This window comes from Poecile atricapillus, chromosome 1 (genome assembly GCF_030490865.1).
Source record: "Poecile atricapillus isolate bPoeAtr1 chromosome 1, bPoeAtr1.hap1, whole genome shotgun sequence".
NCBI lineage: Eukaryota > Metazoa > Chordata > Aves > Passeriformes > Paridae > Poecile > Poecile atricapillus.
Genome location: NC_081249.1, coordinates 53,393,223 through 53,408,679, shown reverse-complemented (window position 1 = coordinate 53,408,679; position 15,457 = coordinate 53,393,223). Strand labels below are relative to the sequence as shown.

At 37.0% G+C, this 15,457-nt stretch overlaps 1 protein-coding gene across 5 annotated transcripts in view; it reads right to left on the bottom strand.

The window, feature by feature from the left end:
• PCDH9 (protocadherin 9) overlaps nt 1–15,457 on the bottom strand; it is a 664,361-nt gene that overhangs the window by 521,735 nt on the left and 127,169 nt on the right. Inside the window, exon 4 of one of the 5 annotated variants that reach the window (XM_058846569.1) lies at nt 12,879–12,890. The exons of the other annotated variants lie outside the window; for them this stretch is intronic. Coding sequence (XP_058702552.1) covers nt 12,879–12,890 — 12 coding nt within the window. The remainder of the gene's footprint in view (nt 1–12,878; nt 12,891–15,457) is intronic. 5 annotated transcript variants of the gene reach the window in all.

Here is a 15,457-nt window from a genome sequence, read left to right as displayed (position 1 = left end):
GTTCTTTTTGTACATCAACTGGACAACTACTGAAAACACAGAAGAGAATCTTCCTCTGGAGACTAAGAGCCCTCTGCAAGTACCGTACTGGAAGAACTGCTCATCCTCACATCCATGAATATTTCTGTTTAGGGATGGTTCATGTGCAGTCAGGTCACACCAGTGATTTCTGAGAGATAAAGCAATTCAATTCAGGCACAAATCACAGACTTCAGCTGCCAAATGCAAATGTTGCTACTGAGCCAGGGCAAACTGAGGTATTTTTAATTGTGAATGAGTGGACAAAATATGTGTGGTTTCTCCAAAGAAAGAGCAAAAGATACATTCTTACCAAATCCAGGGTCATTTTTTCAAAGCACACAGGGAATACATTTGCTGTACTAAGAGATAAGAGGTTTTAAAATTTTATTTAATAATATATTTTGCCTCTAGATATTTTAAAAAACTTGAGGCTAGGCAAATCTTGGCAAGGGAAGATGTCAGATAAGTTAATGCTGGCAAAGTTATAAAGAACTGAAGACAATCTCCTAGTAAAGTTCTGTATTTGAGAAATTATGTTACCACTATACCTAGCAGAGTTACTCATACCTTGAAAATGTCTATATTTGTTTAACATTCATGAATCTGTGTGCTGATACATTCACTCATACTGGAACATTTCAAAGAGCCTTTACAGTCAAAATTATTGAACTCAGTAGCCCTGACTAAAGATTCCTGATACATCACCATTTCTGTTTTACTTTCATGGATTTTAGCCAAGTAAAGCATAAACTCTTGTTCTTTGTTCTGACAGAGGATTAGTTAGACCTCCCAAGCTAGCAGTCCATCTGCTCTGCCAGCTAATGCTATTGTCCCAGAGACACCACCTCCTTCATTGTTCCACTGAACAATCCATGCCATCTCTTTTCTCAGCTGACACTGACAAGTACATGTCAACCCGCTTGCATTCTCCTGCACACATCTGTGACACTGAATATAGGCTTTCACAGTTTCAGGCAGTTTAAAGCCTCGTAAGAGCAAGGAAATACAATACTATAAAATACTAATATACAAAAGCTTTTAATCACACCATATTAATTTATCTCATGAATGTAATGTCCAGATTTGCATATTTACATTGCTCCTTTCTACCCTTCTCCTTCTAAAGACATGATGTTTGCTTTGTCATATGAAACAAAATGTTTTAAAGCATTCAGCAAATTTAAAAATACTTACGTATAAAGAAAATTGGGTTCCCTAGCATAACATGTTCTGGTAATTTTTTAATAGATGTAAGAGTAGAACTTCTTTTATTGAAGACCAGTTTTTGGGTTAAATCCACAAAATGGAAGGACCAAAATAAGGATAGCAATTCTGCCAGCAGGTCTCTGAAAAGCTCTTGCTAAATGAGCTGATGCAATCTCAGTACAGGACTTATAGTCAGCAATGACAACAAAATTCTCATTACTGCCAGCATTTCAAGGAAAAAGCAAGAGACACAGTAAAACTGTAGTTGTTGCAGGTGGAAGAAATCCAAGATTATTGGTAAGACATGGATCAAATTCAGTGCTCTATCCCTTCCCATGTCAAACACAGCTTCACTCAAACCTCAAGTGACCTTCATATGATCCAAAATAATAGTCTTATATGCTAATGCCAATTAGTTAATGACAGAAAACAATGTAGATGTAATTAAAACATTATATTTTAAAACAGCAAGCTAAAATTGAAGTTGCTGCCTACAACAGGTAAGTACTTAAGGACAGAAGGAAACAATATTTGTTGTCACACTGTCTGTAAAATACACTAACACATAAAACATCTACTTTTGCTGATTCATCTGGGACTTATTAACTGGATACTCCAAAAATTAAAAAAACACTTCAAACCAGAAATGTAAACACCATCCCTGTCATGACAGACTACATTCTCAATGTGTCATTCAAATGATTCGTATGCTGGCTCTCAGCCTTGGATGTGGAACCACAATGACCACAGTTCTTGGACCAGGAAAACAGTTGATAGGTACTAGCTTTAAAACAGTGAAATAAGGGGGAAATCCAGTTCATTCTCTACAGATAGTGTGCACTCTTTTAAAATCTTAATTTCATTTACGTCAGTGTAAACCCATCTCCAGAGATTTCTCTAGAGTGAATTCTGCCTCCAAATAGGAGGCATCTGACAATTATCCACAAGTGTCCCAGTTTAGCTAAATTGGTTTTAAATTGGAACAACTTGTTACATGGAAGGGGGAGTTGAAGGGGGATGTAGTTTTGCCTGAGACACATGATTAGATTTAAGCATTGAAATTCAAGGTCCCATCCTCTGGACACTGGCTGTCAAAGCCCACAGAGTTGCCTTTTTGTTTTCCTTTTCCCCCTCCTCCTTTTTTCCTTCCTTTTGCTGAAAAGCATTTCAGCTGACGAAAAATCTTAATTGTGTTTTATACAAAGAGGGCAAGAGCACTCATAATTTGTTTTAACACAAGCAAGATGACATATAATCAAGCATTTTCAGACTGATGTATAAAAATGCTTTTCTGCCAACTCCTGCCCTGCATCTATGATGTTAGAATTCTCCTTCATTATTCCTTTTTATTATTCTCCCATGCAGATCGCTGTGACCCATGCCAATCTTTGTGAATGTAGATGGTAGTAGAAAGTCCCTTTCATCATAGCAGATCTTTTCCTCAAGCATGTAAAAGGTTTGTTCATTAAACAATCAAACACTAAAGAAGTTTCTTCCTCAGTGAAGACACTACTACTCTGATTTATCTGTAACCCAAAGAACAGTGCTAAAAATGTGCAAGGAAGCCAGTGAATCAACAGCACTTTCTTCCAGCAAGAGGCCACTAGTAATTGGATGTTAAAAGGGAAAGAGAGTGAAATAGGAATATTTTCACATAAACTATTGTATGAGAAAAATAAATCTATGTCTACCTATATATATTGGCTGAACCTTACACTCTCAGTATGAATGGCTTTCTCAGCTCTGGTGTTAAGAAAAAAGGTCCATCCAGTCCTGACTGCTAAAGTATAGGAGACCTCTCTTGAACAGCAAGCAACTTCTTCCAAATTGCAAAGCATTACAGGTCCCTTAGATTAGGAAACAGTAGACTGGAAAATTGTAGGAGATTGGTTTCTACAGACTCTGTTTACAACTGCAGTCTGTAACAAGACAGACAGAGCTTGTTCTGCAAAGGAGCTCACCTATAGTAAGTGACCTGGAGATGAGCGAGGATCTTTTGCTTTTTCCAATAGTAGATCTCTAGCAAAAATCAGTGTGGTAAGTCTGGAATTCTGTCTTCCTCTCTTCCTCCTTCAATTTTTAGCATAGGCAATCAGCCTCAATATCATTAAGGAGACTAGAATCTTGTCTGTTTTTAACAAAAATATTACGTGTAGAAAAAAAAAATGCCCAAGAAGTAATGAAATAACAAGGAATTACTATAAAAAAAATCCCTCATAATCAGATACTGCTTTTATCACATCATATGCATTAAACTTCTCTGAACTGATGTCCTTTTCATCCTAATGTACTAAATTAAATATCTGCTCCTTGTAGAATTTGATTCATCTAAACTAGATTAAAATCAAATCATGAACAAAATCAATTTCACTTAAAGTACAATAATCCCAGACCACTAAGGCCCCCTTTTAGTAATCACAATAAATGCAGTCTCTATCACCATTGCCATCCCTTATTTTTCCCCCCTAGCCTTTCACTGAATGTATAATTTTCATATCACATTATAAATTAGGGCCTTGTATATCTTATTCATGTCTTATTAGAGTAAGTTGGCCAGGAAGCCAGAGGCAAGACAACCTCATTCAAACATTCCTCCAGGGTTTTCAGGTCAAGTCATTTTTTAAATTGGGATTGGTATAAACCCCAAGGGATTTCTTGATTTAAGAAAGAACTACAAATATTTAAGCTGTCTTGGGGGGATTATTCTGACATTGGATCGTGGGATTACCTCCTACATAAGACTCAAAGGATTTGGACTGGTTCGGCATCTCGTCAGAAAACTGGGCAAAAATGCTTCTTATGTGAAGTTAATCAGATATTCAATCATTCCTCGCTTTAAGCATGTCAAAAGGTAGCAAACAAAGGGAGAGGGAAATGGTTGCTTTGAGATGCGTAGGAAACAAAAGCTGTCCTCTGACATACTGGAGCAATTTAGCTTTTTCATAAAGGAGCGCTACGCCTCATGACAATGGGCCAAAATCCTGAAAAAGAAGCTACAAATTCCTTATTTACATACCAGCCATCTCAGAGATTGTCCCTTGAACTTGCAGATGATCACTACAAGTATGGAGGTATTTAATTAAATATTTTATTAATAATTAATAACACTTGGCACTTCTATGACAGAGTCCCATTTGTCTTGGAGCACTTTAGTCTAATAACAAAGTCTGACAGCAATCTACAAAAACAGAAAGCTGTGATTGTAGCTGATGTAGTTGGAACTGTGAGAAGGTTTTAGGCAAACCCCCTCTGTGGTAGTCAGATCCTGGCTCTGACTGAGATCTGAGGCCAGGTTTGAATTGCAGTTGAAACCATCCTGTCAAGAACAGCACTTCAATAAATTCTCTGACCATCAAAAATAAGTGTGAAAAATGTCACTCTCCCTTTAGTGATTTCCTTTTCTCTTTTCCTTTTTCTCCTCGCAAAGCAGAAGTGAGAGGGGGAAAATGACAGGAATGAGACTTGTTCACTACTGCAACAATAAGAAGAACAACAACCAGAACCATCCAGAAAAAATGGCTGTTTGAGAACTGCATCTTCTTATCTGGATCTGCCAAATGTAAAGGGTAAACACCAGACCATCATACTGAGAAAAATATTGGAAAGAAAAATGGATTTTTTAAAAAATGCAATGTTGAAAGGAAATCAGAAGTCACTCTTAGAAAGGGGTAATGATGGATTTTCAAACATGGATCCAATCCCCTCAACTGAACTATTTTTCCTTATAAATTTATTCCAACAAATAAAAATCATCCCACAACCCTAACCTCACATTTATTGTCCAGTGTAGAAAACTGAAGGATGGGTATTTTTGTTTCCCTTCAGTTCATTCACTGTAGAACAAAGAAAATGTCCTTCTTCAAATTCCTTCATCAAATCAGTGTCATCAGACACCTGTAGTCTCTACCTGTGCAGCCTCACATATTACCTGTCCAACATACTGAGCAAAGACAGAATCAAGCTTAGCTTAAAGCTCCAGATGTAGAAGATAAAGGTGACCAGAATATAATAGTCTCTCTATTTAAAACACAGGGTTTCTTCTTTGTATATTTAAGACAGCACAGGACTCACACTGCCCATATAAACAGAGATTGTCTATGTTGGAGATTTAAAAAACAAAAAAAAAAAAAGAGAGAACCCCAATCCTAACTAAACTTGACAGGAAACTACTTTCCACTCATTGATGAAGAGATTCCAGCAGCACTGACAACACACCCTGCTGATGGGGGTCAGTCACTTTTCAAGCCCAAGGGAACAGTTTTTTCCAACTTAAATCACAATCTCATAACTCCCCTATAAATAAGCATACCAATGAACAAAAAAAATAAAAAAAAAAATAAAAAAACCAGTGGGAACTAGAAATCACAATCCACACACATTAAACTGCAGTAATAATGTTTCTATTCTAGGAAGTCTGGAGAGAAGGAATCACTCTTCTTCACACAGATAAAACAAGCTTTACTTGAAGTATGCTTATAACTTGTAATAGTTTAGTAATTTTATATTATAAACACTAAACACCATAAGAAGCTTCTAACTTTTTATACTTACAAAAGAAAAACTGCAACAGAATGTGTCAGATGCTTAACTAACACAAAAATTAAAGATCATTTTTAATGCTGAGTTGGGATAAAATTTTGGGGCTCAGAATCCCAAGGATCTATTTTGTTCATTGAACCTGCAAGTGAGTTTTCAAGCAATCTTTCTGGAAAACAGGAAAACATAAATCATGATGGTTAACCCAAAAGTGTAACTTCATGTTAGACATATCCCAAAACACTGATAGTTTTACAGGGGAGTACAACACTGTTAATTCCTAGCACTGTGTACCTTTAGGCAATTTTATATGAAGTCCTGGGATTTGTAGAGGGGTCAGAAAGAGGATCTAAAATATTTGCATTAAGAGATTTCAATTTATGGATGAGAAACAGTTATATTGAATATGTAAGAACACAAACGTCTATGTGATTTTTTTCTTGTAAATAATCTGTCAACCATTTTATCTTCTTAAGTATTTTATATGAATAGGAAATATTCCTTTGGGCATTCTTAAATCATCAAAGAAAAATGCATACATATATTTCTAAACTTCTTTTTTGCTATTTAAAAATTAATCTGCATCCACAGCTATAGATCAGTTTCTAGATATAGTAAAAGTCTCCATATCAAAATACCTGAAGGAATCTCTTGTAATAGAATTTCTGAGGAAAACAAAAAGAAAAAATATCCCAAAACACACAAGAGAACAAAATAAAAAACCCCACTATTTTGGAATTCCATCTCAATGAGCACAAAAACCCCAAACTCATAACAGTTTAGTTAGTACAAGAGACACTTGGCAATTTTTTTTTTTTTTCAAATGCCATAACTTCCAGAAAGGAAGTGCCCTAACATTATGGCAATATATAAAGCAACCACTCATAGAGTATCAGGACCACAGCTTGTTCTTCATCCTAATGTGATGCAGGATTTAGTATGCCTAACTTAAAGGCTTGCAGAAAAGGCATTTCAGTCTTATGCATATCCTATCAATGCTCAGAGTCCTTTTAGTTAAAACTATGGTATAATGCTGTATTTTGTCTAACATTTATGTAGGCAAACAGAGAATTAAGTTCTGTGTACAGAACAAGTACTTAGCTATTCCCTTAGCATTAACCCTGGTGGTGGTCATATGACATCTGCCACAGGCTGTAGTTAGAATATAAAATACATGGGTCAAGCAATGGCACACTATTATCAATACTGGTTTAGTTGTGCCAAATAGCATCTCCCAAGTACTGCTTATGTATTGCATGTGAAATAGGAAGACCTAGTTGCAATTCCCACATTGTGGTAGAAAGCAGACAATCCTCTTTTGGAGGACAGTTAAAGAACAGGGGGAAATTTAGCCATATGGATGCAAACTGTGTTGCATTATCTGTGGGCCAAAGAATGGGCCCGAATGATTTTTTTTTACTAATGAAGTCCTAGACAAAGGGAGAGAACATGTTTCTGTTAGGAAATAAGTCAAACTAATTAATGCTATTCTGTTCTTCTGCCAATGTAGAAGCACAAAATTAGCATTCTGTAAATATTTAAGATGAGATTTCCTCTGTGAAATCACATTTCTAATCTCTTCTAAACAAAAGTACATGCCAACTCCTTGAAAGCAGAAAAACTTTCACCCTATTGAGCACCTAATTTCTTAATTAAAAAAAAAAAAAAAATCCAAAATTAATTTTGTTATAGATTAAACTTAAGCCTTTTTCCTAGTGCTTTTTTCTTCTAGGAATCCAGAATATCAAACTTGAAAGTTTTAACCATTTCCTTATATCTGGGTACTTGTATAAGGCAGCTGCCCCAATAAATCTCATTCAATGCTTTCTCAGCAGGTTCCCTATCTGATTTAACTTTGCCAGAATGACATGCAATGCTGTTTCATGGAAAGGGACACTGTGTGTTTTATCACATGCCAGCAAAAACTGTCTTTTGCACAGGAGGCTTAAGACATACTTTCTCTTGTACTGGTCTAACTTCACTGCTGCACGTCATGGTCTGCAGGCACTCTTCTAATCATAGCACAAATTATCTCAGGATAAAATACTCAGTGGTGACATATCTATCTGGAACCCAGCTGCAGGACTGTGTAGTTCTTGTTATGTTGTCAGGTTCTTCTCACACTTTGATGTGCTGGAGAATAGCTTTGCAAAGTTCAGCAGCTGAGCAAAGAGTTGCAGAAAGTAATCAATGGAAGAAGATAAGCGGATACATAACCCACCCCTTGGATAGTGCCTCACCTAACTGACCTCAGGTTGTAGTGCCTTCCAGCACACTGCCTCCTCTTCTTCAGTCAAGTGCTCCAAAAAGAGTAGGAGTCATAAAATTTCTTTAATTCTTAAGCAAAGCTCAGGAACAGGAAATGTTATCTGTCCTTGCTACTTCTCTTTCATATAAGCATGTATACTGTGTCCTGGGCATGATTTTTAAGTGATAGGCTCTCTGCCCAGGTGATGAGAGGCTTATCCCAAGAAAACTGTCAAGAAAGGATCCCAGAAGGAAGAACATTTTCTTTGAAGATGCAAAAGGCAAAACTTTAAGCGAACCAGAAGTATATGGACAGCTGTACACATATAATGATGCAGTAGTGTTGGAGGTTTCACCAGCAGATATTTTGGCATGTGAGAACTCTGACATAATGGTATATTATCAAGAGTTTCCAGATTTCATTCCCATCTAAGTGCCGAACATAGCCACATAATCTATAATTTAAGTGATTAAAGATTTATAGCCCAAAATGTTCAGTTGTGGGGTATTTGTGGGCTGATGTAACCACCAAAGTCTAAGGAACTCCAGTTTGGAAAAGCTCACAAGAATAATCCAAAATTCACTTGTATATGACATGGATAAACTATAATAATATTTGGAAATACAGCAATCATTTCCCAGTGCTGGCAAAGTAACATATTGGTAGCTACTCTTAAATTCTGCCAGGTATTTGAAAGGTGTTGTATCACATTAAAGCATCTGACATTTCACTTATTTTTTACCAATTAATCCAAATTTATTAAAGCCACCAAAGCAAGTGCTTTTGTTAAAATATAGTCAGAACATATTTTTTTAAAATTTATAAAATTAATTCTTATCATTTACAGTACAACCTTAAGTTAATTTTCCAAACATTCTCTTTCCATTTTATAGTTTTGAGTTTATTTGATGTCTCCTTTTTATGAACTTACAGCATATGAAACTGCTGGTTTCATCCCTCATACTCACATTTTAATGCACGTAATCATTTTAATGCATGCAACTGGCAGTTAATTTGTTTTTAATGGTTGGAATTACATTTTCAAAGAACTTTTAATCATTTTGAAGATGTTTTCTCCAGGCCATTTACAAGACAAAGGTTTTGATCTCTGCAATTGGAGATTTAACGAAATTGATTAATTTAGTGAAATTGTTATCCCATTTAAAGGTAGCAACTTTATTTGCCACAATCTATAGCACAAGAACAAAAATTCCAAAAATTTAACACAATGCAAATGGAAAAATATGAATGAGCAGGGAGATTGAAGCAGATGACACATTGTGGTCCCTTCCAACCTTTCTGATTCTATGAAATGTATTAAAAATAAATTTATAAACATCCAAAGAGATTCTTATAGTAATAATGTTGTGGTGGTAGGGAAATTTATTGCAATCCTTTGCATTCAACTCCTTGCAAAACTCTCTCACATGTGCATGATTTTCCCATGCCATGATGAGAACTCCATTTTGAAGATCTGTCTTCAGTTTTGAAGGAATGTGGGCAGGGACAACTCAAGCCTCTTCCCATGTATCTGGTTTTAGAGACCACCTGAATCATCAGGTCAGCCGCTATTGAACCATACACTTTCTGACAGTCATTTGGACAGAACATCTTTATGGCATCAAACAAATGTTAGATTCTTTTGTAACCTGCCTAGCTGGAAATTTCAGAAAGGCCAAAATAGCTTGTTTTCATTTGCAATGTTAAGATATGTTTTGAACTTGGCATTTTTAACCACAGCAACAAACATCCAGAAGCATTCATTTTTGCTGTGTTACTGCTTGGATTTTCTCTGCCCTCACTGCTCTCCTCCAACCAGGCACAGCTGCCATGTGTATGACAGCTACAACTTAAATAAACAGAAAAAGGGAAAATGGAAACAAGAAGGCAAAGAAACCTCAGCTTATAGCCTTGCTAGGCGTGCTCCCTTGCCTTTTGCTTTCCTTAGACTGGATAAAACTAGTAACTAATGGAGCCTGCAGAGAAAAGAGGAGTGCTGGGAAAGTGGGGGGCACACTGGTCACTAAAGCCACCAGATACTGCTCTGTGTAATAATAAACAAACTCCACTGATGTTAAAATGCATCATAATTCATAAATTACAGCCCAAAATTAACTGCTTTATTGCAGTCTGCTGGTACTGTGTTAGCAGTCAAGACTGAAACAACTATGTGCTCAAAAGATATAAGATATTAACTGTAGATTTAATGCTGACTCAAATTTGTTCCTACTCCATTACATCTGAAGATGAGAATCTCCTCAAATTCCCTTTAAAGAATAACCACAGCATTCAACCTGGGCAGTGTGTCCCCAGAAAAACTGGCACTAAAATGCAGGGCTGTCCTTAGGATGTCATTAAGCATAAGGCAGTGTCTTCATTTGCCTTCATGCATCAGTAGCTAACTCATTATTCTTTTGAGTAATTCCTCATATTGGAAAAAAGAAAAAAAAAAAAATGAAGTGTAAATCCACATCACTGTGCAGCTGTGCTAGCAGTTCTTAGCAACTTAAAAAGAAGCATCATTGACAGGCTTTTGGAGGCAGCTGCATCCTGTCCTCTCAGCCTTAAGGCATTGCTCTGGGTAGTGCTAGCTTGTGGGAAGGAAGAAAGACTGCTGCTGAAAAAGCTGGGGATATGAAGTAACTAAATTACAGAAGAAGTTTAGAAGGTGAAAGGGCAAAAAAATTCAGAGATTTTGAAGATCTACTGTGCAGACAAAATTGTTTTAATAGAAGAAGCCAGTTGTAGTATTTGGAAAAAGCAGAATAAGAAAAATTATTTTAGAGCACTGTGTTATATCTCAAAATTGGACTTTCCACAAAAACTTGGCTTATTATCTAAGATACTACTTGGTTATTTAAAATACACTTTAGTTCATCTATCTTTTCTTTGTAAATACAGCTCTTTATAGGAATCATAGAATGATTTGAGTTGGAAGGGACCATAGTTCCAATCTCCCCATCATGGGCAGGGAACCTTTCACTAGACCAGATTACGCAAAACCCCATTCAGATAGGAATGGCTTTAAATAAAAATAAAAGTCTTCCAATTCATGTATTTAGCCTCTACCTGTTGCTCAGTATTTCTGTGTGTACAGTAACTTGTGAATATTTATTCTGGGAAAAAAAAAAAATCTATTCCAACAGTCAGCTAAAAGTTGTCATTAAGCATTTGAAATTGGTAACCTTGCTAGAGATATACTCATAAAACATGACCTTTTATTTTTAGGTGAGTCTAATAACAAATCATTGAATTATGAATAAATACAGCTTTGATATTTCCAACCTTTTTCCAACCCTTCTAGGCTAGATTTATTTCAGTGACTAATATAACATTACATTATTTGTTTACAGTAATTGAACTGAGCAATCAACACAAAAAACAATGTGTCTGAGAGCTCTTCCACTTGTGTTACAACAGCCATTTATTAAATTACACACAGATGTCATTCAACTCCTTGAAAGGACTGCCCTCAGGTTCAAGCCTGGATTACATGTATATATTGGCATTTTATTATTAATCTTTCAGCCCTTTTTATTTCCTCTTACAATATCAAAATGGATTTTCAGTTTTCCATATTTCAAGAGAATGAATGTGGTTTTCTTTGGGATGGGAACCTGGGTGGTAAAACTGAATCATGATTATAGACCAAAGCATATTTCAGCTTCTAATTCAAAATCAGTCAGGATATTTGACATTGTAACCTCATTTTTCTGGTTGCTCCCTTCCGCTTTGCACTGCTTCAGTCAATCTCAGCCTTGACATAGTTACAACACTAATTTTACTTTTTGACACATGCACATTTCTCCTCCTAACTACTATCACCTACCAAAACAGGAAACTAAACTAAACAGAGACATTAAGATTGTAGCAACTTTAACTCAGACACAAACTGAGAAAATCAAAGACATTCCTCTTCCCTATATCAGCTACCAGCAATCTATGTCAGTGAAGTTGCACTAACTAAAAAACAATCGTCAAGACCACAGAGTACAACTGTTAACCTAGCCCTGCCATGTTTACCACAAAACCTATCCCCAAGCACCACACCCCTGTTTTTAACACTTTCAGGGATGATGTTTCCTCTGCTTGCCTGGGCAGCTTGCTTCAATGCCTGACCACCACTTCAGTGAAGAAATGTTTCCTAATAGCTAAACTAAAACTCCCACAGCGCAACCTGAGACCATTTACTCTTGTCCTATCACTTATTAACTCAGAGAGGAGACTGACACTCACATGGCTACAACCTCCTTTCAGGTAGCTGTAGAGAGCAATAAGGTCCTCCCTGAGCTTTGGTCTGGATTTTTTCCAGACCAAACAACCCCAGCACCCCTCAGCCACTCCTCATAAGACTTGTGCTCTCTCTAATCCATTCACCAACTTTGCTGCCTTTCTTTGGGCACACACCAGCACCTACACTCAAGAACATCTGGAAATGTGAAGAAACTGTTTTAGTAAAAACTCAGCTAGAATTCTCAAAAGGTTCTGCAAAGGTTCTTATTGTACATTTTAAGGAGTTCATCAGTGGTTACACGTACAGATAGAGGACTTCAAAGGTAATTCTTTCTCTTTTGAGTTCTACTTCCCTTGGAGGATTCACTGTATGCCAAAAGTTATAGTTAAATATTATAACCTGACATCCCCTGATTTGGACAGTGGTTTTCACTTAAAGACAGGGAGGCACATGATAGTAGCAGAACTCTTACAAAAAAAAGTGGTAAGTCCAATCACATTTATTGTAATGTTGGATGGACAATCTGACTTTGATAGTAGAATGCCTGAATTTTTTTTCCCTCTATAAGTCTGCCATGAAGTTCAATCTTGACCTTGAAATACAAACAGAATTTCAACATAATCTGACCCATACTGAGTAATGGGACTCTGAGATAAGGTAGGATTGGAATCCATTTTTATGGCTCAGAAATCAGTGTCTTCTACCTCTGAAATGCTAGTTGTGGATCCATCCTAATATCAGGAAATAAATCCCTAATGACTTTTAATGGCTAAAAACAGAATAATTTTATTCCATCCAGTTTTTTTATTATTAAACAATTTTTTTTAAAAAAAAGTCTTACACTGCCCCCTTACACTCTAGAGGAAAGACATATTTGTACAGGATTACTGACTAAGCCCAAAAGGAAGAAGGACATAACATCCTATGTTTCCCTACGTAACCTAGGCTGACCTGAGGGGCTTGCATCTCCTTGGGTGGCAGCATTACCACAGCCTACCCCTGGGAATTAATAAATAGCCTGAAATACTGCAAAAGCATTCAGACACTTTCCAGAAGGAAAAATCTCTGCCAGGGTATAAAGACTCTCCCTCACTGGGATATTATGCCTGTTCCAAGCTTAAGTCATTGTAATGCCTTCAGCAATCAGTGCTCAAGCAGTTCATGTCCTCCACTCTCCCTCCCAGAAGTCTTTAAAAGACACTGAGGCATTTGTAAACCAAAGTGAGTGGACAATATGAGATTAGGATGTATACTTAACAGTGAATAATTTTTTTTCTTTAGGTAGATTAAATTTCATTATTTTTTTTTCACTGCAAGAAATTTTGTAGATTTAGAAAAGTAACAAGTGTTATGGATGTTGCAGCAGGTTACTCAGCCATTTACAAGTAATGCAACATTTCAAATTTGCAGTCCCAATGTGCATTGGCCCAGCCCTATGATTTCACAGAGAGGAATTTATTTTCTGGTAGACATCACTCTCAAAAGTAAGAGTTTCTGCATTTTAAAAGTCCATTTACTCCCTTGTCACTTTTCTAGTAAGAGTGTCCTGGCACTGAGATCATGATTTGTAATTCATAAGCTCAACTGTGTCCGATACCAGGGGTCATACAGAGAGGTGGTCTTACTGGCCGGAGTATTTATGGCTGTCAGATACCTCAGGAGTATATGCCATAGCAAGTGATGCCAAATGGAAAAGCTCTTACCCTTTCAGCCTGACCAACAAATCCATATGTGCACACAGCCACCACCTTGATCTTAGGGATATCATTATGAGGAATATGCAGCTTCAATTTACTTGGTTTGAGTTGAGAGAAGGCAACGAGTCAAAACTATACAGGTCACTGCAACACTCTCTTCAAGGCCCACAGGAAAAGCTTTGTACCTTACCAGGCTCTGCCATATATGTTTTCACATGGAATCAGCCTGTTGCTTCACTGCCATATGCACTACAGCTCTCGCTAGCAGGACTTCTTATCTCCAGGTGTAAGCCTAGAGGTATTATCAGTCACATGCCTTATGGTCTTTTTCAGTCCTTGCATTTAAGGCATGCATTGAATCAGCCCCAGGGCATGTGCAAAGTAAGAAAACTAGATTTCTGGTATTTCCCAACTGGCACACTAGTATAACGTTAAACCACTCTATTCCTGAGTCTACCAATGCAGCACAGAGGGAGTATAAAGCTTAATTAATTCATGTTTGTAGAGTGTGAGCTTCTCAATAGAAAGAGACTGTGTAAGTAGAAATTACTCCTATTAAATCAGGTATTGGGGGAAATGATCGCACTCTGTGCACTGAAGCTTGTTCTGCTGTTCTTTAAATAGCAAGAACGCAGGAAGCAACGTCAATGGAGACTGCATTCCTCATCATACCTTACCTTGTTCATAAAGTTCAAGCCAAAATGAATTCTCCTGGCTCCCGTTCTGGCACTTTGTACTGAAACCTGAGCTGGGGACAGCACTCTTTGGAAGTGCAGACATTTCCTAGGTACTATGTGTGGTCTCTGTGGAGGATGAATCAGTTATCCTGGGTACTTTCTGTTTACAGTCCCACCGACTGGAACTGGCATCTGCTACTAAATGACAGTCTCTTGTTGAAAGCAAAATACTTCAGAGCAGGTCCTGGACAGGGGAATAAAAGTACTTTGATTGGGGGTAGAAAACAAGACCAAAGGGAATGAAGAAAAGAATTCAGAAAAAGAAATCTCAGTATTAGCAGGATGAGAATTACAACTTTCATACATATAGGTGAACTGCTTATGTAAAGGATTCTAAAATTAATTATCACAGTCTGGTAACTTGCCTCAGTGCCAATTATGCAGTTATTTTGCATGTTTGTTAATAGTATAATGATATTTCAAATAAACTGAGTATGAAAAAGTATGTGAGTTGCAAGCCAAAATTTCCAAGTTCTTGTTTGTGCTGAAACAAGTCACTTAATGTTCCTGACAATGGGAAATAAGATGTGTCTGTTTAGAGTGATGAGAACAACCCGATATATTTTGAAGTGCTTTAGCAGAGGCTGTCACTTTTCAACTATGGCACTCCCACAGGAAGCACAAAGGTGAGATCCTAAGTGTAAGTCTTATTATTTCCACCATTAATGGTATGAAAAGTGCAGTGAGGGTGAGGACAATGACCACTTTATGCATTGTCATAGTGCTACTTCATGTATCACCACTTCTTTTATCAGAGCCTATCTCACTCATAAGAGGG